Source organism: Stigmatopora nigra, chromosome 17 (genome assembly GCF_051989575.1).
Source record: "Stigmatopora nigra isolate UIUO_SnigA chromosome 17, RoL_Snig_1.1, whole genome shotgun sequence".
Taxonomy (NCBI): domain Eukaryota; kingdom Metazoa; phylum Chordata; class Actinopteri; order Syngnathiformes; family Syngnathidae; genus Stigmatopora; species Stigmatopora nigra.
The window spans coordinates 10,870,636-10,893,891 of record NC_135524.1 but is presented as its reverse complement, the minus strand read 5'-3'; the positions used below and the strand labels follow the sequence as shown (position 1 = coordinate 10,893,891).

Below are 23,256 nucleotides of genomic sequence, written 5' to 3'. Positions count from 1 at the left end.
ATTTCGATCGTCCGCGAGTCAGGCGAGCACAAGAGGGGGCGGCGGGTCATATGCCGTAGCGGGAAGGTCGGTAGCCGTGGAGTCCGTCTGGCATGTACAGGTACAAAGGCGCAGTCGTTGTCCATGGCCCGTGATCAGTGGTCGTTGTCCCTGGTCCATGATCCGTGGTCGTTGTACGTGATCCGTGGTCCGAAGTCCCTGATGGGGTCCGTGCAGAGGATGTGGTGGGCAGGGACCCACCTGCGCTCCTCAGGACCGTACGCCTTCCAGTCCACCAGGTAGTGCAGGCCGCAACTCCGGCAGCGAACGTCCAAAAGCCGTTCCACCAAAAATGCCGGGCCCCCATCGATCATCAGCGGAGGGGGTGGGAAGGGTTTGGGGGTACATAGGACTATGTCGTGACCGGCTTGATCTGGGAAGCGTGGAAGGTGGGGTGGATGCGGGGGGACGGTGGGAGCTTGAGGCGCACAGCGCATGGGTTTACGGGGGGCACGGCAATCTCCACCTCCAGGGAAGGAAATAAGGGGGGATGGTAACATAGGGAGCACTTGAAAGGGGACTTACTAGAGGAGGCATTAGGGTGGGTATTGTGGGCATATTCGATCCAGGGCAGACGTTCGCTCCAGGTGGTTGGATTGGAATGGGCAGCGCAGCGAATAGCCGCCTCCAACTGTGGATTAGTGCGTTCACATTGACCATTTAAATGCAGATGATATCCCGAGGAGAGACTTGCGGTGATCTTCAGGGCAGAACAGAAAGCAGACCAGACGTGCGAAGTGAACTCTGGACCCCGGTTGGAGACGATGTAGGCCGGAGTTCCATGCAGGGGAAGACATGCTGCGTGAAGAGGGCGGCTGTCTACAGGGTTGAGGGTAGTTTTCGGGGGGGAATGAAGTGGGCTGCCTTGGAAAACTGATCTACAATGGTGGGTATGGCGGTGTTACCCTAGGACTTGAGAAGGCCCGTAACGAAGTCGATTGCAATATGTGACCAGGGACGGCTATGAATCTGGAGTGAGAGAAGAAGACCGGAGCTTGGCTTGGTAGAGGATTTTTTGCGTGCGCACACGTGGCAGGCAGATACAAAAGATTGCGTATCTGCCCTTAATGTCGGCGCAATACCACCTGTGTGCGGGCAACCCCAGGGTGGAGGGTCAGACAGGGGTTGTGGGCCCATTCTAATACCATTGGGACCGGAACAAACAAATCCTTGTGCGTAACTCTCCTTGGGGTCGTCTCCATATCTTGGGGCCTCAATACCTCAGCCTCCAACCCCATCCTCATACGGGCCACCATGGAGGAGGTATGGATAAGTAAGGTAAGAAAGTTGGGGGCTCCTCCTCCAAGTTCTGAAGAACATTGTTCACCTGGCCTGGCGAGGGTTCATCCTCCGGGCTGACCTGAGGTATTCCAGGTTGTTTTGGTCCGTAAGAACCGTGAACGGTTGGCTAGCCCCCTCTAGGTGGTGTCGCCATTCCTCCAGGGCCAACTCCCCCGCTTTCGTGGAAGTGAGTGCGATGAGGGGGCGGCGACGCCGCTATAGTTCCTGATGAATCGTCTATAAAAGTCAGCAAATCCAAAAAACATTGCAAGTCCCTTCTTTTGGGCCACTGAGTTGCGGCCTCCATCTTCTTGGCAGCCATCCTCATCTCCCCAGCGGCCACCACGTAACCCAGAAAGTTGGTCTCCGCGACGTGAAATTCACATTTTTCAGCCTTGGCGTATAGACGATTCTCCAGGAGACGTTGCAACACCTGACATACATGCTGCACGTGCTCTTCCAAGCTGCGTGAATAAATCAAGATGTTGTCTAGATAGACGAACACAAACCGGTTGAGCATGTCCCGGAGGAAATCATTGATCAAGGCCTGGAACACTGCCGGGCCATTGCAGAATCCGAAATGCATTGGATTGGATTGGATTGGATAACTTTATTCATCCCGTATTCGGGAAATTACATTGTGGCAGTAGCAAGAGGGTGATTAGACAGAATAAACAGCAAAGCAAAAGCACAAAGTACAAAGCAAATCAGAGTAAATGGAATCATCAAATCATTAAAACATAAAAGCCGCAAAACACAAAACAAACAAGAGTGGACAAAGCTACCGTGGCCGCCGGCTGCCGCTTAAACAGCGCCATTTTGGTTGCGGTAACTGAATCGGACTCAAAAAGACGTTGTAAAGTTGGACAAAAACTGGAACCCCACAGAACAGCAAAGCAAAAGCACAAAGTACAAAGCAAATCGAAGTAAATGTAATCATAAAATCATTAAAACATAAAAGCAGCAAAAATACAAAAAAAAACAAGAGTGGACGGAGTTCACCAGATATTCAAAGTGGCCCTGGGGGGTGGAAAAGACCGTCTTTCATTCGTCCGCCACCCGAATCCGGACCAGATGATACACATTTCGGAGGTCTAACTTTGTAAAAATGTGTTCCGTGTGGCGGGGTAAATGCTGAGTCAATGAGTGGCAAATACCTGTTCCTGATTGTAATCTCGTTGACCCATCCTTCTTGTCGCTGAAGAAAAATCCCGCCCCAACAGGGGAGGAGGATGGGCGAATCTGTCCAGCTGCCAATGCCCCGAAGATGTAGTTATCGAGTGCCTCCCGCTCCGGCCTGGAGATGTTGTATGTCTGGTGCCTAGGAAGAGAAGCACGGGGCAATATGGATAGATAGATGGATAGGTAACTTTATTCATCACTTATTCGGGAAATTTCATTGTGGCAGTAGCAACAGGTTGATTAGACAAAACAGCAAAGCAAAGGCACAAAGTACAAATCAAATAAAAGAGAATGGAATCAAAAAATCATTAAGACATAAAAGCAGAAAAAACACAAAACAAGCAAGAGTGGACGAAGCTACCGCTGCGGCCGGCTGCCGCTTGAACGGCGCCATCTTAGTTGCGGTAGCTAAAACGGATACAAACTCAAAAAGACGTTGTAAAATTGGATGAAAACTGGAACCACACACAGGAAGGCTTCCACAAGAAAGGGAACTTCTGCAGACTGTGACCGAGGTAGAGAATATGCAGAGTCACTCTTCCAAGCTTTTCTGCACAGTTCCTCAGTAGTCTGGAGCTTAAGACAACAGTAGCACAGTAGAGCTCATCGACTATGTTGCTGGTAAATGGCGACAGCACTTCCATCTTATACCAGGATGGAATGGTTCGTCAGAAGCGTTGCCTCTTCTCCCTGCCCCTTTGTCCAGCTCCGAATCTCCAGCGACACCGAGGTGTTGTTCCTTCTGCTGCGCATTGTAACACCCATGTGTGTGACAGCGTATGCATGGCTGAAAGGATCCAAAAACAAGAAGTAGCAGAAAGAAGCCAGGCTAACAGAACAAAGAAAGTTGTACAAACATTAAAGTAAAAATTATAAAGTACAAAGTAAAGTAAAGAGGAATGTATTAAGAAATGTAATTAAAAAAAGATAGAAGGGCTGTAAAACACAAAAAACAAATAAGGGTGGACAGAGCTATTGCCACTGGCTTCCTCGTGACAGTGCCATCTTCGATATAGGTCAATATGTTAATATGTTACAGTCATAAGGGCGATGCGGGGGGTGGGGGGGGGGGGGGGCAGAGCCTGGTTTCCTTGCTAAACACCCCTGAAAGGTCCCAATAGCACTCGGGCACTGCTGATAGGTCAGGTGGGTCTTGCCTAGGAGGTGCCACTGTTGGTAGGCCTGGAGACACTTGGTGTTACAGGCCGGGCTCCAGGCAACCACCTGGGGTCCGCCCCAGTCGATGACCACATTATGCCGTGTCAACCACAGGAGGCCCAGAGTAATTGTCGCCTCTGCGCAATCCAAGACATAGAAGCACGCCATCTCCTGGCAGGGTAAAACAGGGTCTGTCCGTCGCTCCACTCTACCCAAGGTGCGCCCGTCCAATGCCGTGATCTCTAGGGGTCTCTGCATAGCCCGAGTACTGATGCCTAGCTTAAAGGCCACGGGGCGAAAGATAAAACTCTCGTCCGCTCCGCAGTCGAACAAAGCGATGGTGTTGTGAGTTCTTCCCACCCAGGAAAGCGATGCTCATAGTAGAAATCGACGGGAGGATTCATCAATCGCCAGGCTCACCCTGACCTCCCTTCCTATTGGTGTGCACTTTCTTTTACTAGGCAGACCGGACATGTTCGTGAGAGATGGCCCTCTTTACCACAGTAATAGCATAGGAACTGCTGGCGGCGTCGCGAGCGTTCCCCCTCAGGCAACCCAGCGTGGCCTATTTGCATGGGCTCTGACGTCATCACAGGAGTGGAAGGCGCAGTCGCTGGGGGGAAACAGGAAGCAGGCGCTGAGGTCTGGCGACGGCCCCGCCTGAGCTAACTCGCCGCTGCCCTTGGTGTGTCTGTAGTCGGCCATCGATTCTGATTGCCAAGTGTACGAGTGCGTCGAGGGACCCGGGCTGGTCTCGGCACGCCAGCTCATCCCGCCACATTCAGCGCCTCCACCAATGGGTCCTGGAGGCCAACGTCATTAAAACCGCTCTCGGCGGCCAAACTATGGAACACCACAGAATATTCGCTCTGAGCGCCATGCTTTAGCGCCCTTAACCACTCAGCTGCCTCCCACCCACCTGGTGACCGAAGACCTTGCGCATGTGGCTCTTTGGATCGGGGGGCCCTCCTCGTACAGGCAGGCTGGTAATGGTACTGGGGGTTGGGTCCTTCTTCCTGCTACGTCCTACGTTGATTCCCTTTACAAATGTTGCCTCTGTCCCCTCTTTCCCGGTAACCTGGTAAGAACACAGTGGTGGTCGGCTTCCCGCTTGCATTGGTATAGTTTACTCTCCCTCGATGGGTTTTCACTCCCGGGCACTGTATTGGAGGCTGTGCTTTATTTCGGTTTGTGTGGAGGGCTGGAGCAGTGACATGAAGTGCGGCAGGTTATTGGGATTATGCAGGCAAATGGTAATGTGCCCCCTTGTCGTTTTCTCGAGGGCTTATGATAGGTTCACATGTAGGCATTCCCAAATGCACTCACAAATAAAACAGACATCTGACTCATAACCGGCGTCTTGCAAGAGAGAATCGATCCTCACGCAATCCAGCCCGCGAATGGTTTTAGACGCCGTGGCCATGGTCTTTTCCAGATGTTAACCAAGCACCCGGACTCCTTAGGTATGTTGACGCCCCAGCTCGTAAGACCAAAAATGTGAGGTTAACCAATAGGCATTCCCAAATACACTCACAAATAAAACAGATATCGGACTCATATGTCTTGCAAGAGACAATCGTATTCAAGCGCCTTCAGACAAGATCATTGTATTGTCAGTTGCCTTTCTCTCGAATTTTATTTCCATAAAATTTTACAACATGCATCTCAGTTCTCAAAACAATTAAAGGTCTGTCGGATCTTTCCGAGAGAGCTTGTGTGAGCCAGACATGAAGAAGTCGATGTTTCTCATAACAATTGAAAGTCTTCTGTATCCCAAGGGAGCTCGATGTTTCGGTGTGAACAATAGTTTTGAGAATTCCAGTTGCAAAGAGGAGTGACCTTCCCATTGTTTATCACGGTTGCAAGCAGATGTACTAAAAACTTTTTTAATGTTAATAAGCCAAATAATTCAACACATTCTTCATTGCAAGCTAATATATAACATTGTTAACATTAATAAACCTAAATAAAGCAATTCATTCTTCATTGCAAGTAAACATATAATAATATAACATTAATAACCCTAACAGCTTATTAAAATTGTTGAAAAAACAGCAAGCATATAATCAATCACACCAAATAAACTGTCTTCCATTCCTAACGAATGTCACAGACTGATCTACTCAAGGCCAGGGGTGGACAAACTGTTTCCCAAAGATCGCAGTAGACACTTTTTCACCAATCCGGTGTTCTACAAGTGCAATTACTGAATTGCGTCAGGTGCTTCTTGTTTTCTGCAGAAATATCATTGGTCAAAGTGTCTGTGCTGGATCTGTTGCAACAAAAACCTGCACTTGCAGCAGGCCTCGGGGACAGGTATGCCCAGCCCTGCTATAGGGGTTAAGCCAAGGCAGGAAAGAGTGTCTCAAAAGACAAATTCATTTCACACATCAGGAAACAGCTAATGCTACACTTTCGGCTTGTCCTGTGAGAGGTCGCCACAGGGAATCAACTTTTCAATTTCACCCTACCCACCAGCCATTCTCATGTCCTTCCTTATTACTGCCGTGTATCTAGGTCGACCTATAGCCCTTGCAGTTACGCCTTCAACATTTTTTCACCATCCCTATATCTCCTCTAGACATGCCCACACCCTTAATGTCTGGTCTCTATAATCTTTTCTTTAAATTCCCTAACCTGAAGTGTCCCTCTTATTGAGTACTTGTAAAATCTCATAAATAATGCCGTGTGCTTTGGAGGTCAATGAGAATCTAAACAATAGGGCATTAGAACCTGTATAATGTTGAGGATGATAAGGCTCCCCAAGAAGTCTGTAATCTAAGAAAACTGAAAATTAAGCAAATATGTATGTACTGTGTAATCTTTTCATCCTAGTCATTTGAAAAAAACACGTAAATATCATGTGTTGCTCCTTGACTATATCAATATCTGGGCCATCTTGTCAAGTTAAACCTAGCACCACATAGGGTGTCGGACGTTTAGTTGCCGGTCTTTTGGTCGCCGGTATTTTGGTCGCTGGTATTTTGGTCGCTGGTATTTTGGTCGCTGGTATTTTGGTCGCTGGTATTTTGGTCGCTGGTATTTTGGTTGCCGGTCTTTTGGTCGCCGGCCTTTTGGACGCCAGTCTTTTGGTCGCCGGACGTTTGGTTGCCGGTCTTATGGTTGCCGGTCTTATGGTTGCCGGTCTTATGGTTGCCGGTCTTTTGGTCGCCGGTCTTTTGGTCGCTGGTCATGAGAGAGTTTAATATCTAAATATGTACTGTTTTCAACGGTACTTAGATATTAAACAATACTTAGATATTAAACTCTCTCTTAGATATTTAAACTCTCTCTTAGATATCAAAACTCTCTCTGAATATAATTTTGAGAGCTGGTTTCAACAATAAACTTTCTGTCACCATTTGACCGGCAACCAAAAGACTGGCGACCAAAAGGCCGACGACCAAAAGACCGCGACCAAAAGACCGGCGACCAAAAGACCGGCGACCAAACGTCAAAGCACCGTCTGTGCTCTAATGCAGCCCATTGGCATCTTGACAGACACGAACAAGAGAAAATGCCAGATTCGAAGCATATGAGTTAGCAAGAAATCTATAAAACAGGGGTCTGAAACTCAGTTTACCTGAGGGCTGCAAGAGGCAGAGTCTGGGTGAGGCTGGGCCGCATCAGGATTTCCACAAGAAAAGCGCTGATAAAACATTCCAACGTGATCAAATATCTTTATTTTTTAACAAAAAATAATGATTTAAATAAATTAACTTAAAGATGAATAAAAAATAAATCAATAAGTAATAAAAAAAATAAAAAAAATAATGAGAATGCAGTAGATATACAGTGGCTGGCTAAGTAGAGAAAACTAATTTTTATTTTGTTTCAAATGTCTGCATTAACAGCTCTTTAAATTTTAACTTTCTGAACTTTACTTCTTGCTGCTAGAAACCTGGCAGCGCTTGTTCTCACATAGCTGAGTCACATTTGGCTTGAGGGAGGAAGCAGTGGAGACCCTCAATAGAGCTTGAAGATGCTCATCAGTAAGTCTGGACCTATACTTGGACTTATTGAAGTTCAAGGTGGAGAAGAGTTTCTCACACAAGTATGTGCTCCCAAAAAGGCACATGGTACACTTGAACATTCGGGAAAGTTCAGGGAAGCTGGGGGTCAACTCTCTCAAAAATTGTCCAAGCTTGTCTGCTTCTCCACTCACCTCCCTGAACTTGGCTTTGAGTGCAGAGTTGCACTGCAGGTCAATGAGCTCCATTTGAAGCTCAGGAGGGGCATCTTGCACATCAAATGAGAAGGGGTCCACAAACATTTGAAATGTGGCTTTGTCTGTCTTGAAGACTGCAAATCTGTGATCAAATTCCTCCTGCAGTTTCGAAATGGCCTCCACATATTTCTCACCACTGAATGGTGTGCCTGCATCCACAAGAGCCTTGCATGCTGGGAAATGGAAAATGTTTGCCTGAGAGAGCTGGGGTTTCCATAACAAAAGTTTAGTGCAGAATGCTCTCACGTTGTCATAGGCAGCACTGACAAGTTGCCCCTGGCCTTGTAGCTTCTTGTTCAGTACATTAAGCTCATGTGTGATATCAACAAGAAAAGCTAAGTCCATGAGCCATTTGGGATCACTTAGCACAGGAACAGCAACCCCGTCTATCTCCATGAAGTCTTTTACTTCTGCTCTCAACTCAAAAAATCAGGTGGACAAGTAGGTGTTTGGACATCTTGTCTTCATGACCCGCCAGATCTGCCTCGGCTCTACCATTTCTCCATCTAGGACCTAGATAGAGAAATGGCAGAGCCGAGGCAGATCTGGCAGGTCATGTAGACAAGATGTCCAAAAACCTACCTGTCCACCTGGGTTCAGAGACCATTTTCGTTTAATTACTTTTAATCACACAGAATTGCAAAGATTCATTTTGAAGGGATAGTTGTCTTTCTGTCAAACGGGAGAAACTGATGGTTAGTTCTTCGAGTCCAGGTGGGCCTGGAATTTCAGCAGCAGTCAATTGAGCTCTGGGTGCAGGAAACGGTCGGTTGTGTGTGTGACATCCGAATGGGGTCCAACTTTTAGAAGAATTTAATGACATTGGAATATTGAGAGAGCCTGCAGCCAATTCAGTGTGGAAGAAGCTAAAGCCTTAGCTATATTTTCCTTCATGTTCCAGTTTAACCTGTCCTTGTGATTGTGGATGGTGCACAGACCCAAAATGATGTTTCACCCTATCATTTCTTTCCACAGCTTGGAAATGTTTATTTTTAAAATGAGTTCCATTGTCTGATCTGATTTTCTAGGAAGCACGTATTAGAATGTAGTGATTAACCAAATGTTTGATCAATATGCTTGCTGTTTCAGATTTGCAGGGATATGACTCTGGCCATCCCGAAAAGGAATCAGCTATGACTAGTATTGGACTCAGAAATTCAATTTCTCTTGTTTGTTATAGATCCATTTACCTTCTTCTCCCCATATTCCATCCTCATCTTTGGTGCCTCCTTTCGACATCCACACCTCTTTCCTTCCTGACATGCAATTACTTGCAGTGATGGACAGTACACCGCTGTTCGATCCCCTTATCTGGTCGAGTCGAGTCTAATATAATCTAATATTTTAACTCGAAAAACACACAAACTTAAAAAAACTGGGGTGAAAGCTCTAGTTTTATAGGTATTTGCCGCATGCGCAATTCAAAACAACTGTGTAAGGGTCCCAACCCTACAAGAAGTAATTCATAGAACAGTTAAGAATTGCATATGAGTGATGTTTTTTTCTTTTTTCTTTCTTAGACGTATAACATGGGGTAAATTTGTCAACTGTGGTCAGACGTGTATCGCTCCAGATTACATCCTTTGTGAGCCTTGTGTGCAAGGCCAAGTGGTGGAATGCATCCAGAAAACTCTTTTGGTAATTCATTTTTAAAAAATCCTAATAGTTCTCTCTTGTTATTGTATTTTCAAAACTATAACACACGGCATATTAAAAGGCGCATTCTCAGCTATTTCTGTATTAAAATCACAGGGGGTCCCATGTTATAGGACACAGGCATGGTAAAACATACACAACCACAATATATTAGGTAGAATGAATATCATATTTTCCATGCTAAAGCGTGTTTTTAAAAAGTTAGCAGGCACAAAATTACTTAATTGGGTTAAATTGTATTGATGTATCTTAATCTTTGGTATACCCTCTAATCATTGTTAAAGGCTGGCTTGTTGCTCTGCTGCTCGTCTTGCAATAGCTCGAACAAAAGTGCAAGCAGACATATTAACTACACTATCCACCGAGCATTCATGAATTGTGGTGGAATACACTCGCCGCTGCCTTCCACTATTACCCTATTTTCATGACTATAAGGCGGACTTAAAAGTCTTGAATTTTCTCCAAAATACACAGGGCACCTTATAATCCAGTGTGCCTAATCCTTGGACCAATATTAAAATTGTTATCACGATAAAATAAAATCAATCAGTCAATAGGGTACACGGTCCTCTCCAGGTCTCACATCTATGGTAAGCAGCCTGCGAAAAAATAAGATTTTATATATATATATATATATATATATATATATATATATATATATATATATATATATATATATATATATATATATATATATATATATATATATATATATATATATATATATATATATATATATATATATATATATATATATATATATATATATATATATATATATATATATATATATATATATATATATATATATATATATATATATATATATATATATATATATATATATATATATATATATATATATATATATATATATATATATATATATATATATATATATATATATATATATATATATATATATATATATATATATTTATTTATATATATATATATATATTTATTTATATATATATATATATTTATATATATATTTATATGTATATATATATATATATATATATATATATATATATATATATATATATATATATATATATATATATATATATATATATATATATATATATATATATATATATATATATATATATATATATATATATATATATATATATATATATATATATATATATATATATCTATATATATTTATATATATATATATCTATCTATATATATTTATATATATATATATATATATATATATATATATATATATATATATATATATATATATATATATATATATATATATATATATATATATATATATATATATATATATATATATATATATATATATATATATATATATATATATATGTATATATATATATATATATATATATATATATAAAATAAAAATCAAAATAAAAGTTGCTTCAATAAAAATAATTATTTTAATTTAATAAAAAACTAATTTCAGTCAAAAGAAAATGTTCAAAGGAAAAAAGGTGTTTAAATGCAAATATAATAATGACACTCAAAAAAAACTTAAGAAAAACTAAAGCAAAACTAAAGCAAAGCGTTCTTCAGTCATATATCAGCATTTAGAGATTTTGGAACTAGGAGTCTCTTAAATGCACCTGATGGTCGTAAAAAAACGTATTTTTTTTGTAAAAGATCTAATAGGTCTGAAAGTAGTTCATGGTCAACTTTATTTTCTCAAAGGAGTTTTATGGCCCTGATCCCAAATCATCACCGGACTATGGTCGCATCATTAACCAAACTCACTTCAAAAGACTTGTAGGTCTCATGGAGGGATATACACCAGTACTTGGTGGCCAATGTGACCCATCACAGCGTTATATTGGTAGGAGCCTTTTTCATACAACATGCACAGCTACATACAGCTAATGCGTTGTTCAAAATTGTTACCTAAAAACTTTTGTCAACAGCCCCAACCATCTTAAAGGATGTGCCACCCAACTCAAGACTGATGCAGGAAGAAATATTTGGTCCCCTGTTACCCATAATGACTGTGAGTGGCTTAAATGAAGCTATTGATTTCATCAATGAGAGAGACAAACCTTTGGCCCTCTACATATTTTCTTCTGACAATAAGGTGAGCAAGCTGGGAGAAGCATATTGCTCCTACTAACACCGTGGTACCTGCCCCTCCTGAAATTATAATAATTGTGATAGTAACAATAACAATTAAAAAGACAACATTTAGTAAGTGTGTCTGATCAGATTTACTCTGTTTGTCTCATTTGGACTTAATGACTCCCACGTTCATCAAGCTTTTTTGGGTGGAAGTTAACTCATTAGTTGACAAATGGCCAAATTTCGATTTAATATAGGCCATGTATTTTCATCTCCACAGTCCAAGTTTTGTAGTGATTAAGAAATAATGGTGGACAATATGATTCATTCATTCATTTTCCATTCCACTTATCCTCACAATATGGGCTGGAACCTGTCACAGAGGGGACATTCTGAGTTGATTACAAGGGTCACTGGGGTTGCTGCAGCTTGTACCAGGGCATTTCAGGCAACAGGCGGTTTAACACTGAATGGGTGGCCAGCCAATCACCGGGCACAATTACATGGTCAACCATTTACACTCACACTTAGAGTGTTCATCCAGCCTACTCAGCATGTTTTGGAATGTAGGAGGAAACCAGTGTACCCAGAAAAAAAATCCACGCAAGCCCATTGAGAACATACAAAATTCTCAGTGCGGACCTCACCTGGGATAGAAGCCTCAACCCGAGAATGTATGAAGCCGAAAGGTTAACCACTCATCTGCCGGGGCGGCCACTATTGCGATTGTAAATTAAAATAATTTATGCATCGGTATGCCTCTGCATTGTTGAAACAATTGGTAATTATCCAAGAATTCCAGAAAAGGGTGTATGAGTCAAAAGAAAAGATACATTAGTCCATAGTAAGCTGGAGCGTCCTTTCTGATTCCAACAACACCACACTATTTGCCAAGACTCAATAAACTTGCAAGCACAATAGTTTTGTAATAATTAATAATAATAATAATGTTTCTACTGTGCAACAAACAAACACCGTCAAAATGGGCAATTGCACTCCCCTGAAGATTTTTTTTTTCGACAAAAACAGAAAGTTCCTTAAATTTCGCCAGCATTTCTTTTATTTCCGCTATTGGAATCCTGCTCCCTTCTCGTCTCGTTATATTGCTTCTTGGTTGCTGAGTGCTGCATTAAATCTAGTTCGTTCAGCTCCTTCGTTGAGATTTTGATGTTATGCCCCTTGACCAACTGGTCATTTTCTTACTCGCTGACCACTTCTTTTCACACGACCCTAGTGAGAATTAAGCGGTTCAGAAAATGAGATCAGATGAGATGAAATTTTTTAAAGACATCCAAAGACCTTTACTAAATCCGTGGTGACGTCTTGCTAAGGCCGACTCAAATGAGATTACAAACCCACTGAACCAACATCAAGATACCTTTAAAAAAATCACAACACCCTTCCACAATTTATGGTTTCTTTATTTTTTTCTGGAGGATTGTTAGGTTAATTAATAGTTGTACTTTAATATAATTTAAAACAATACAAGGAAGACCTTGGACTTCACTGCTATCTTCGATACATTTCATAAACAGAGGATATAATTTGTGTAATTTAGAACTTGTAGGGGCAATCGCAGTGGTTACAAGATGGCTTGGCAAGGAGCGTAAGGGGATAAGACAACATCCACACAATGTCAAGGTAGTAACAAAAATGGCTACTGAAAACACAACAGATAGGGCCAAATCCTTGTATTTATCAAAGTTATTATCTCACCAGTGTGTCGAGGTGGATAATTCTATTCCAGATTAATTTTTCATATTGCGGTTCAGGGTCTGCAGGCCATCAATGGCCTTGGTGAGGGACCCACCGGGTGACATGTTGTTCAGTATGAAGGTGCAACATTGATCTCCAAACATTGCACACATGCCCCCTTGGGCCGCAAGAAGCATATCGACTGCTATGTGATCCTGGAACACCATCAGACTAGTGGCTGCCAGTTGTTCCTTTATTGCCACAATCCCTCTTCAGTATAATTTCAAAGTTTTTGGACATTTGAATGCAGGTAATTTATCCTATCTAAATTTTTGTTTGGGGTAATTAGAAAAAAAAAAATAGACTCCCATCATGCTGCGACCTGATTAGCCAATTTATATTCTTCTGGTACGCCCGGGGGATGTCAATCGCATCAATGTATGTTGGATCTCCCTCCTTCCAAACCAATCGACGCCGTTGTCGAGAGGGACCCGCCATCACACTGGATTTCTGAGCAGCCAATTGTATCTCATCCACTGTGGATGGAAATACAGACACTGGTAAGAGCAGTGAGACCAATGCACATAGTCCTGCTGCGTTTCGGCAGGAGTCGTATGATTTATTTCTGTCACACCACCACCATAAGTCAGAACGTGGTATCAGGGGTGCAGTTTGTTATAGAGCGCGGGCCCACCATGTCTCATTTATCGACCCCAGCTTCAGACCATGCCCTGTAAGGCCTAAGCAGATAAAATTATCAAAGGCAACATGTGTTGAAAAGTTAGGTTTGTCCTTTGCGGCTCTTCTGACAGGGTATACATTATTCCATTTCTCACAATTGGGACTTACATCTTATTTTATCATTATCTCCTTTACACAATCAGGGTAATTTGCACGGGTACTACTCGTAAGAGCGGCTGGGCTGTTATGCAGTTTTGATTTATAGCAATAGCTGCATTTTCCATCAACAGCAACCAATTATTCCCCGTTTGGGAAATCCCTGTTGCAGAAATGAATTCCTCATCCCTGGTCATCTCAGATTAAAATTTTACTAAGGCGGATCCGGGTGTCTCCATCACTGACAGTTTTCTCATAGCCTCCATTAGCATGGTCATTGCTGTTGAGACACAAATTTTTAAAAAAAGTAAAAAGGGTCTTTCCACCTGACCATGGACTAGGAAAAACGCAGGATCTTATAATGATTAATATTTCTCATATACATATGATGATTAATACTTCACACATATAATGATTAATATTCCACATAATAATAAAATAATAATGATTAATGCGCACATATATAATAGTACCCAGAATAACCCCAACAAGGACTTTTGGGAAAATACAAACAGACAGACACACACTGATAATTTTCAGGGTCAATTCTCACACCAATGTGCTTTGGTTAAAGAATAGAAAACTGAATCCACGTTTTAAATTCTTCCCCTGTTAATCTAAACATCTGTGGAAGTGTTTTGGTTTAAAAGGAACATCCAAACAAAAATTTTGTTGGAATTCTGAATCCTATAATTCCGCTGGTTTGGGAGAAGTGGAATTTTTGAGGGGCAATGGATCATCGATGGAATTTTCAGGAGGTGCCGTAGGGGAGTTGTTCAGGAAGAGCATTGGCGAAAAGTTTTCGGCGCACAAGGAAGGTGTTGATTGGGACTTGTGACTGCTCTCTGTTTTTTGGTACAAATATGCTCTTTTCAAGGACATGAAACTGTCAAGACAAATGCCATATTCTTCGGTTATGACCATGCTGTCATCAATCTCTGGGATACTTTGCTTCAACCTGTGATCCATTCAAAGTTTCTTGCCAATTACAGCCATCAATAACCCGTCCAGAGAGCTATATATTAAGACAAGGGCTGTGAGGTCATTTTAACTCCAGCCATCTTGGTCAAAGGGCTCAATTTTTTAACAAGGGCGATGCCATCCACCATAATGTCGCTCCCAGAGTTTGTACTTTGAAACTTTTGTGGGAAATTCCACTATCAGCTCTCCGCCACGAGCTCCCCAGAGTCCACTGAACGAGCTCTATATTCGGTTTAGAAGCACGGCATCCACCGTTATGTCACCAGGGTCTCGCATTACTGAAAAAAATCTGCCTTCACCATGGCTCTCTGCCATCCAGTTCGCTAAACAAGCACTATTTTCAAATAAGCACCACACATCTGCTGGAAGGTCACACGGGCAATGTTCGGTGCTCGGACGTTTGGCCGCTGGTCTTTTGGTCGCTGCTCTTTTGTTCCCCGTTGGTCGCCGGTCTTTTGGTCGCCGTTAGGGTTAGGGTTGTCAAATGTACTTAGATATTAAACCCTAACCCCCAGTGTAGATTTTAGCGACAGTCCCCTTTCTTCTGCCATTTTCTTAGTGGTAACCAGAAGAAAGAGAAGTGTCTTCAGCTTGTGAGTTTCAGCATGAGTTGTGACATTTTTAGGAACTTTTTTACACTTAATATAAAAAACACCGGACATCTTTTGGAGAAAACTCATTTCAGCTCATGTCCATACATGAGGGTGGGAACGTAGATCGACCGGTAAAAAGAGAGCATCACCTTTTGGCTCAGCTCCTTCTTCAGCACGATAGACCGATGCAGAGACCGCATCACTGCAGACGCAGCACCGAGCATGCACACTCACAGCTACACCTAGGGGCAATTTAGAGTGACCAATCAGCCTACCATGCACCAAGAAGCACATGCAAATCCACACAGCTGGACATTATTTTGATTTGAACCCAGGACCCCAGAGCTGTTAGGCCGACGCGCTATCCACTCGTGGCACCAGGCCCTAGGGTTGAAATTTTCAGACAGATTTTATTTGGTAGACCATATATTATATATATATCACTAGTATATTTAGTCATCCATAAATGTAGGCATTTAAACCTCAAGGCGGACTGGTTATCAACACATTTTCAATCCTTACACACAAGACATTGTTCAGGGCTATTATCATTAGGTGTTTTACTGTTGGATTTACCCATTTTGGAGTAAATATATAGCATCCATAGTGACCTTTTATTGGATCAGGACAGCATATTCCTCATCCTCTTGTTTTCATTAGATTATCACCACATACAATCATACACACGTAGTTTAAATTCTGGTACAGGAAATTGATGCCCTCTTATCAGTTTTATAGTCTAATAGTCTTTCTATACACCTGCTAGTGACTAGCATTCCCAGGATTTCCGTCCCCTTACTCTTCATGAAAACGTAAACATTAATCTACTCACGAATGGACATTCTTGGGAACACTTTACTCACCAGACATGTCTTCCCCTCTTTCGCATGAGTCGTCAACCTCTGGTACCCATGTGCGAAGACAGATGTGAAAATGCTGTGGCCATAGTCTTCCTGGAAGTCGACTCAGTCTCTGGATTCCTTCGGTGTATTGACATCCAGCACAGAAAAGCCAAATCAAATGTCAGGTTCACTATTAGAAATTCCCAAATTCACGCACAAATAGACAGGCTTCTGGATTTTCACCTGCAAGGAGTGTGGCCGCTGAAGAAAGCTTCCCAACTCTGTCCTGACCATACACATCTCTTCTATTGTTTTATTACATTCTTGGGCCCTGTTTGTGATGGACGTATCAACTCTAAGGAGAGGGGTAAAAACACAAGTAAAGTTTAGTCAAAACCAATGCGGACTGAACCACCAGTAAGCCTTGCAGACAATCTGTGGTAGGTGCAGGTGCAGTTCCCTGACCAGATTTAAACAGTTCTGTTTCTTCTTTTGGGTTCATTTTCATGTTAGCATTTTATTCTTTTGACATCTGTTTATTTGCTTTATTTAAGGTGATAAAAAAAATGATTGGGAAGACCACAAGTGGAGGCGTGACCGTCAATGATGTTCTGATGCACTACACACTAATCTCGCTCCCATTTGGAGGTGTAGGTAAGATGTCTTTACACTTATATATTTTGCTACAGGTTTGTGGAGGATATTTTGTAGCAAAACAACCAACATTTCAGATTCCACACCGGTGCGGGCAGAAACTAGGCGGACAGGGACTAGGCGGACAGGGACTAGGCGGACAGGGACTAGGCGGACAGGGACTAGGCGGACAGGGACTAGGCGGACAGGGACTAGGCGGACAGGGACTAGGCGGACAGGGACTAGGCGGACAGGGACTAGGCGGACAGGGACTAGGCGGACAGGGACTAGGCGGACAGGGACTAGGCGGACAGGGACTAGGCGGACAGGGACTAGGCGGACAGGGACTAGGCGGACAGGGACTAGGCGGACAGGGACTAGGCGGACAGGGACTAGGCGGACAGGGACTAGGCGGACAGGGACTAGGCGGACAGGGACTAGGCGGACAGGGACTAGGCGGACAGGGACTAGGCGGACAGGGACTAGGCGGACAGGGACTAGGCGGACAGGGACTAGGCGGACAGGGACTAGGCGGACAGGGACTAGGCGGACAGGGACTAGGCGGACAGGGACTAGGCGGACAGGGACTAGGCGGACAGGGACTAGGCGGACAGGGACTAGGCGGACAGGGACTAGGCGGACAGGGACTAGGCGGACAGGGACTAGGCGGACAGGGACTAGGCGGACAGGGACTAGGCGGACAGGGACTAGGCGGACAGGGACTAGGCGGACAGGGACTAGGCGGACAGGGACTAGGCGGACAGGGACTAGGCGGACAGGGACTAGGCGGACAGGGACTAGGCGGACAGGGACTAGGCGGACAGGGACTAGGCGGACAGGGACTAGGCGGACAGGGACTAGGCGGACAGGGACTAGGCGGACAGGGACTAGGCGGACAGGGACTAGGCGGACAGGGACTAGGCGGACAGGGACTAGGCGGACAGGGACTAGGCGGACAGGGACTAGGCGGACAGGGACTAGGCGGACAGGGACTAGGCGGACAGGGACTAGGCGGACAGGGACTAGGCGGACAGGGACTAGGCGGACAGGGACTAGGCGGACAGGGACTAGGCGGACAGGGACTAGGCGGACAGGGACTAGGCGGACAGGGACTAGGCGGACAGGGACTAGGCGGACAGGGACTAGGCGGACAGGGACTAGGCGGACAGGGACTAGGCGGACAGGGACTAGGCGGACAGGGACTAGGCGGACAGGGACTAGGCGGACAGGGACTAGGCGGACAGGGACTAGGCGGACAGGGACTAGGCGGACAGGGACTAGGCGGACAGGGACTAGGCGGACAGGGACTAGGCGGACAGGGACTAGGCGGACAGGGACTAGGCGGACAGGGACTAGGCGGACAGGGACTAGGCGGACAGGGACTAGGCGGACAGGGACTAGGCGGACAGGGACTAGGCGGACAGGGACTAGGCGGACAGGGACTAGGCGGACAGGGACTAGGCGGACAGGGACTAGGCGGACAGGGACTAGGCGGACAGGGACTAGGCGGACAGGGACTAGGCGGACAGGGACTAGGCAGACAGGGACTAGGCAGACAGGGACTAGGCAGACAGGGACTAGGCAGACAGGGACTAGGCAGACAGGGACTAGGAAGACAGGGACTAGGCAGACAGGGACTAGGCAGACAGGGACTAGGCAGACAGGGACTAGGCAGACAGGGACTAGGCAGACAGGGACTAGGCAGACAGGGACTAGGCAGACAGGGACTAGGCAGACAGGGACTAGGCAGACAGGGACTAGGCAGACAGGGACTAGGCAGACAGGGACTAGGCAGACAGGGACTAGGCAGACAGGGACTAGGCAGACAGGGACTAGGCAGACAGGGACTAGGCAGACAGGGACTAGGCAGACAGGGACTAGGCAGACAGGGACTAGGCAGACAGGGACTAGGCAGACAGGGACTAGGCAGACAGGGACTAGGCAGACAGGAACTAGGCAGACAGGGACTAGGCAGACAGGAACTAGGCAGACAGGAACTAGGCAGACAGGAACTAATGATAATGATAATAAAGAAGAAGAAGAAGAAGAAGAAGAAGAAGAAGAAGAAGAAGAAGAAGAAGAAGAAGAAGAAGAAGAAGAAGAAGAAGAAGAAGAAGAAGAAGAAGAAGAAGAAGAAGAAGAAGAAGAAGAAGAAGAAGAAGAAGAAGAAGAAGAAGAAGAAGAAGAAGAAGAAGAAGAAGAAGAAGAAGAACAAGAAGAAGAACAAGAAGAAGAAGAAGAAGAAGCAGAAGAAGAAGAAGAAGAAGAAGAAGAAGAAGAAGAAGAAGAAGAAGAAGAAGAAGAAGAAGAATATGCACATAACTAAAGACCAAAGCGTTTTTTAAAGAAAGGCCTAGCTTTTACTTTGTTGCAGGCAAATGTATAATAAAATGAAATAACCAAAAAACTGAGTCAGAAATCATCAATCACGTTGGGCAGGATTTGTAGGTAAATGGTGAAGTCGTCCTGTTTTGAGGTTGTAGGAATTAAATTATCTTGTCAAGTGCAGATTTTCAGCATATCACACACTTTGCTTCGCTCCAAATTGTATTTATCCATCATTACAGAGATTCAAAGGAAACCAGAACTTCCTCAAATCACTTAAACCAGTTCACAGGATTTTTTTATGTTCATTAATCAATAGCAATGAAACTGATCTTGCCCACTAATCTAACCAACTGCCAGAACTGTAGTATTTTTAGTCCAAAATTCAAATCCCTTTATTTCTTTGAAAAACATGAATAAGCTAACAGTGTTAATATACTGCTTAAATATTAGTGAGTCATAATTGCTAGGATTGGATTGGATAACTTTATTCATCCCGTATTCGGGGAATTTTGTTGTCAAAGTAGCAAGAGGGTGAGGATGCAGAAATGAGAAAGGCATTTTAGACATGAATAGATAGGTATTAAGTAAGTTAATAAATAAATACATGAATAAATATATAAATAAATAAGCATGTAGCTGAAATCTATATATTTTCAGCATGAACACAGACTGCACTGTTCTGTTTGTGATTTAATTACTACAATATTTTCCAGGCCAGAGTGGAATGGGGTTCTATCATGGCAAACACACCTTTGACCAGTTCAGCCATCAGAGGGGATGTCTACACCGTTCCCTTGGAATGGAAAGTATCAACTTAGCTCGGTACCCACCTCAGGACCGCCAGCGTGCCAGACGAGCACGGTTGGCCCTGAAATCACCCTTGATTGATTTATCAAGGAAGACTTACATTTGGGCTATCAGCGTGACTGTTATTGCATTTGGGCTCCTTATCACTTTAGTAGTTATTCTGCTCGTTGCTGCAGGCTTGAATTGTACCTGCTGGTACTGGAGGGGTTTTTTCAATTAGACAAATTTAACGGTGGATTTATACAGACACAATTTATCCATTGTGAGATTATTCAAAGATTAAATTTAAATTAAACAAGGTGTATCTGAATTATTCCACAAAAGGCCATGTTGAGTGCAAGGTTTTCTTCCAACTGATCCAGCATTGACAGTTACACCAATTAGATATCTTTTGGAAAAGTAAGCAACGAGCAGCCCTGATTGCCATAAACGGATTACATGTTTAAAGCCTGGTTTAAATCCAGGTCGGTCCACCTGTGTAGTGTTTGCATGCTCTCCCGAGGCATACGTGGGTTACTCCGGGTACTCCTGATTTCCTCCCACAATCTAAAGACAGGCAAGGTAGGCTAATTGGACACTCTGAATTGCCCATAGGTATGAGTGTGAGCATGAATGGTTTTCCGTCTTCCCGTGCTCTGAGATCGGCTAGCCACCAATCCAGGGTTTCCCCTGCCTGCTGAAGTCAGTTGGGATAAATTCCAGCACCCTCCACAACCCTAATGAGGATAAATAAATGGAAGAAAATGAAGAATGATCATACCGTGTAACACATCGCGGGTTGTCCAATGTCCTTGGTAAGAACATCTAAAATTGTTTACAATAGCCAATGATTATCACGGGCGTAGTAGCAATTATATTATCTTGTACACCCACTTCATGTTAACAGACCTCTTTCTCTCGATGTGCCTTGTATTACATACAAATTAAATTTAATAACAATAATTATTTAACAATATTTCTCCCTTTTGTAGTTTCAACCACAAACACAATTGATTAGCTAAATTCATTGTTTCACAAATTGATGCAGTGCATAACCCTACACAACCCCATTGGTTTTCATACTTTTTTTCCTTTCGCTTCCATTCTTGTAAAAGTGTCCACGTATAATTTCGACTTGTCCCTTCCTTAAAGACAATTCAAAGATCCTGTCATTTTGACATTAGCAAGTCCGTGGGGAAAATAAGTTTTTTAGAGCAAAGATTTTTCATAAGCAAATCAGCATGCATGACTTTCTTTATTCTTTTTTTTCTTTTTCCTTGATCTAGCTGAGTAAAAAATATATACAGTATTTTATCTTGAATTGAGTGAAAGCCTTCCCTTTAAAATTGTAGAATTTTGCAGTTTCTCTTGCATATAACACACCCTGAAGGAAGGTAACATTTAACATGTACAATTAATACGCAAATAAAAATAAACATTAAAGTTGTTAACTATAAAAATGTGGCGATAACACAAACACAGGAATACTCTGCCCGCAAAATGACTAGGGAGGAAGGCATGGCTGGGGCCCGAGTCTCCCATACCCTGGGACGATGGACACGAGATGAAGGACAGCTGACAGGACGGGGGAGGATGAGCCTTTCCTTTGTGTTCAAGTTGTATAACGGCGTTTGCAGGAGAGAGGGACTTTGGCATTCTATCAAATCTGTTAGGTTTATCATTATTATATATTTTCTTGTAATACAATCATTATGTGCTTTCAATGAAGAATGATTTTTCTTATTTTGTATATTAAACATTACATATATGAATGCTTTGCTTATTAGGAACGCTTTGCTTATTAGAAATGTTAGGTTCATCATTATTATAAATGTGTGCGCTTGCCTTATTTTGTATATTAAACATTACATATATGAACGCTTTGCATTTTAATACATCTCTTGCAAAAGAAGTGCTCCCTCCAAAGTTAACCAAAACACCTTTGGAGGTCACTTCTCCTTCACACCAGGACTTCTCGAGACTATGGTTCAACAGCAAGCTCTTGGGAACTGTGCATTTGTTTTGGGAAACGTGGGTTCTCAGGATAGTCCGCATCAACTCTCTCCCGGGAAGATTCGACAAACCTTCAATAGTTTTGAGAACTGAGGCTATTTGTTATGAGACTCTGAATAATGTTTAGACTTCTGTTATGCATGTTGTTTAAAACTTATGAATATATTAGCAAAATGGATTCCGGGGTCTTCAGAATCATCTGACCGGAGGCGTGTGTGGATGGATTCTCTTCTTGCAAGAACAAAAGAATATGATCTTAGATGGCTCCATTATTGAAAGTTGAACTTGGAAATACTAATTGGCATACCTTTCAACCTCTGCCGATAACTGCCCTTATAAATGATTATGATTCCCCGTACAAACCCCCCAAAAAACCTTACAAACACTGTACGGCGCATGTTTACTCGCGGTAACTCGTTTCTTGCTAGGTGGCTCCTCCATGCTTGCTTCCACGATATTTACTTTTTGTATATCTACGCATGTCATCCTTTATCGATATTGCCGTACGCACCACTAAAAAAATACATACGATTGAGGATAATTTTTGCTGGTATACCGTGACAATAGTAACGATCGATGACAGTAGCTTCGTTGGCTACCAGCCTACGAGACTATCTGGATTTTAGCCAAAACGGTCTTGTTGAGATCGGTTTTCATAAATATTGGCGATTTAAAAAATAAAAAAATCCCCATACAAAAGTCGGTGTACACCGTACATGATTTGAAATGGTAAAATAAACGTATAAAATATGTATAAAACGTACAAGTTGACAGGTATAAATTGGTAGATCTATCAAAATCTTTGCAAGGACAAGAATCAGATAGAATTGTCTCCAGCGCGCTGTTTTGTGACTTCTGTTTTAGACAAAAAAATGTTTAGATTAGAAACCATTGTGTTTGGAGTCCTTTTTGGAATCGAATATGCATGAAATTT

The 23,256-nt window shown here is 43.1% G+C and overlaps 1 protein-coding gene and 1 long non-coding RNA gene across 5 annotated transcripts in view; one reads left to right on the top strand and one right to left on the bottom strand.

Moving 5' to 3' along the window:
- LOC144210917 (aldehyde dehydrogenase, dimeric NADP-preferring-like) overlaps window positions 1–22,187 on the top strand; it is a 35,373-nt gene extending 13,186 nt beyond the window's left edge. Inside the window, exons 7-11 of the mRNA XM_077737877.1 lie at window positions 9,409–9,526; window positions 11,240–11,381; window positions 11,467–11,633; window positions 17,117–17,216; window positions 20,237–22,187. Of these exons, the coding sequence (XP_077594003.1) occupies window positions 9,409–9,526; window positions 11,240–11,381; window positions 11,467–11,633; window positions 17,117–17,216; window positions 20,237–20,550 (841 nt within the window). The 3' untranslated portion in view covers window positions 20,551–22,187. The remainder of the gene's footprint in view (window positions 1–9,408; window positions 9,527–11,239; window positions 11,382–11,466; window positions 11,634–17,116; window positions 17,217–20,236) is intronic.
- On the bottom strand, window positions 1,914–16,917 carry LOC144210918 (uncharacterized). Of its 4 annotated transcripts, none has more exons than XR_013329486.1 (3): window positions 16,806–16,917; window positions 16,584–16,700; window positions 1,914–2,641 (listed from the first exon to the last, which is right to left on the bottom strand). It is a non-coding gene; the product is annotated as an uncharacterized LOC144210918 (long non-coding RNA). The 4 variants fall into 4 exon arrangements; XR_013329485.1 differs by lacking the exon at window positions 1,914–2,641 and adding an exon at window positions 12,657–12,844; XR_013329483.1 differs by lacking the exon at window positions 1,914–2,641 and adding an exon at window positions 13,053–13,845.
- Window positions 22,188–23,256: the final 1,069 nt, after the last annotated feature.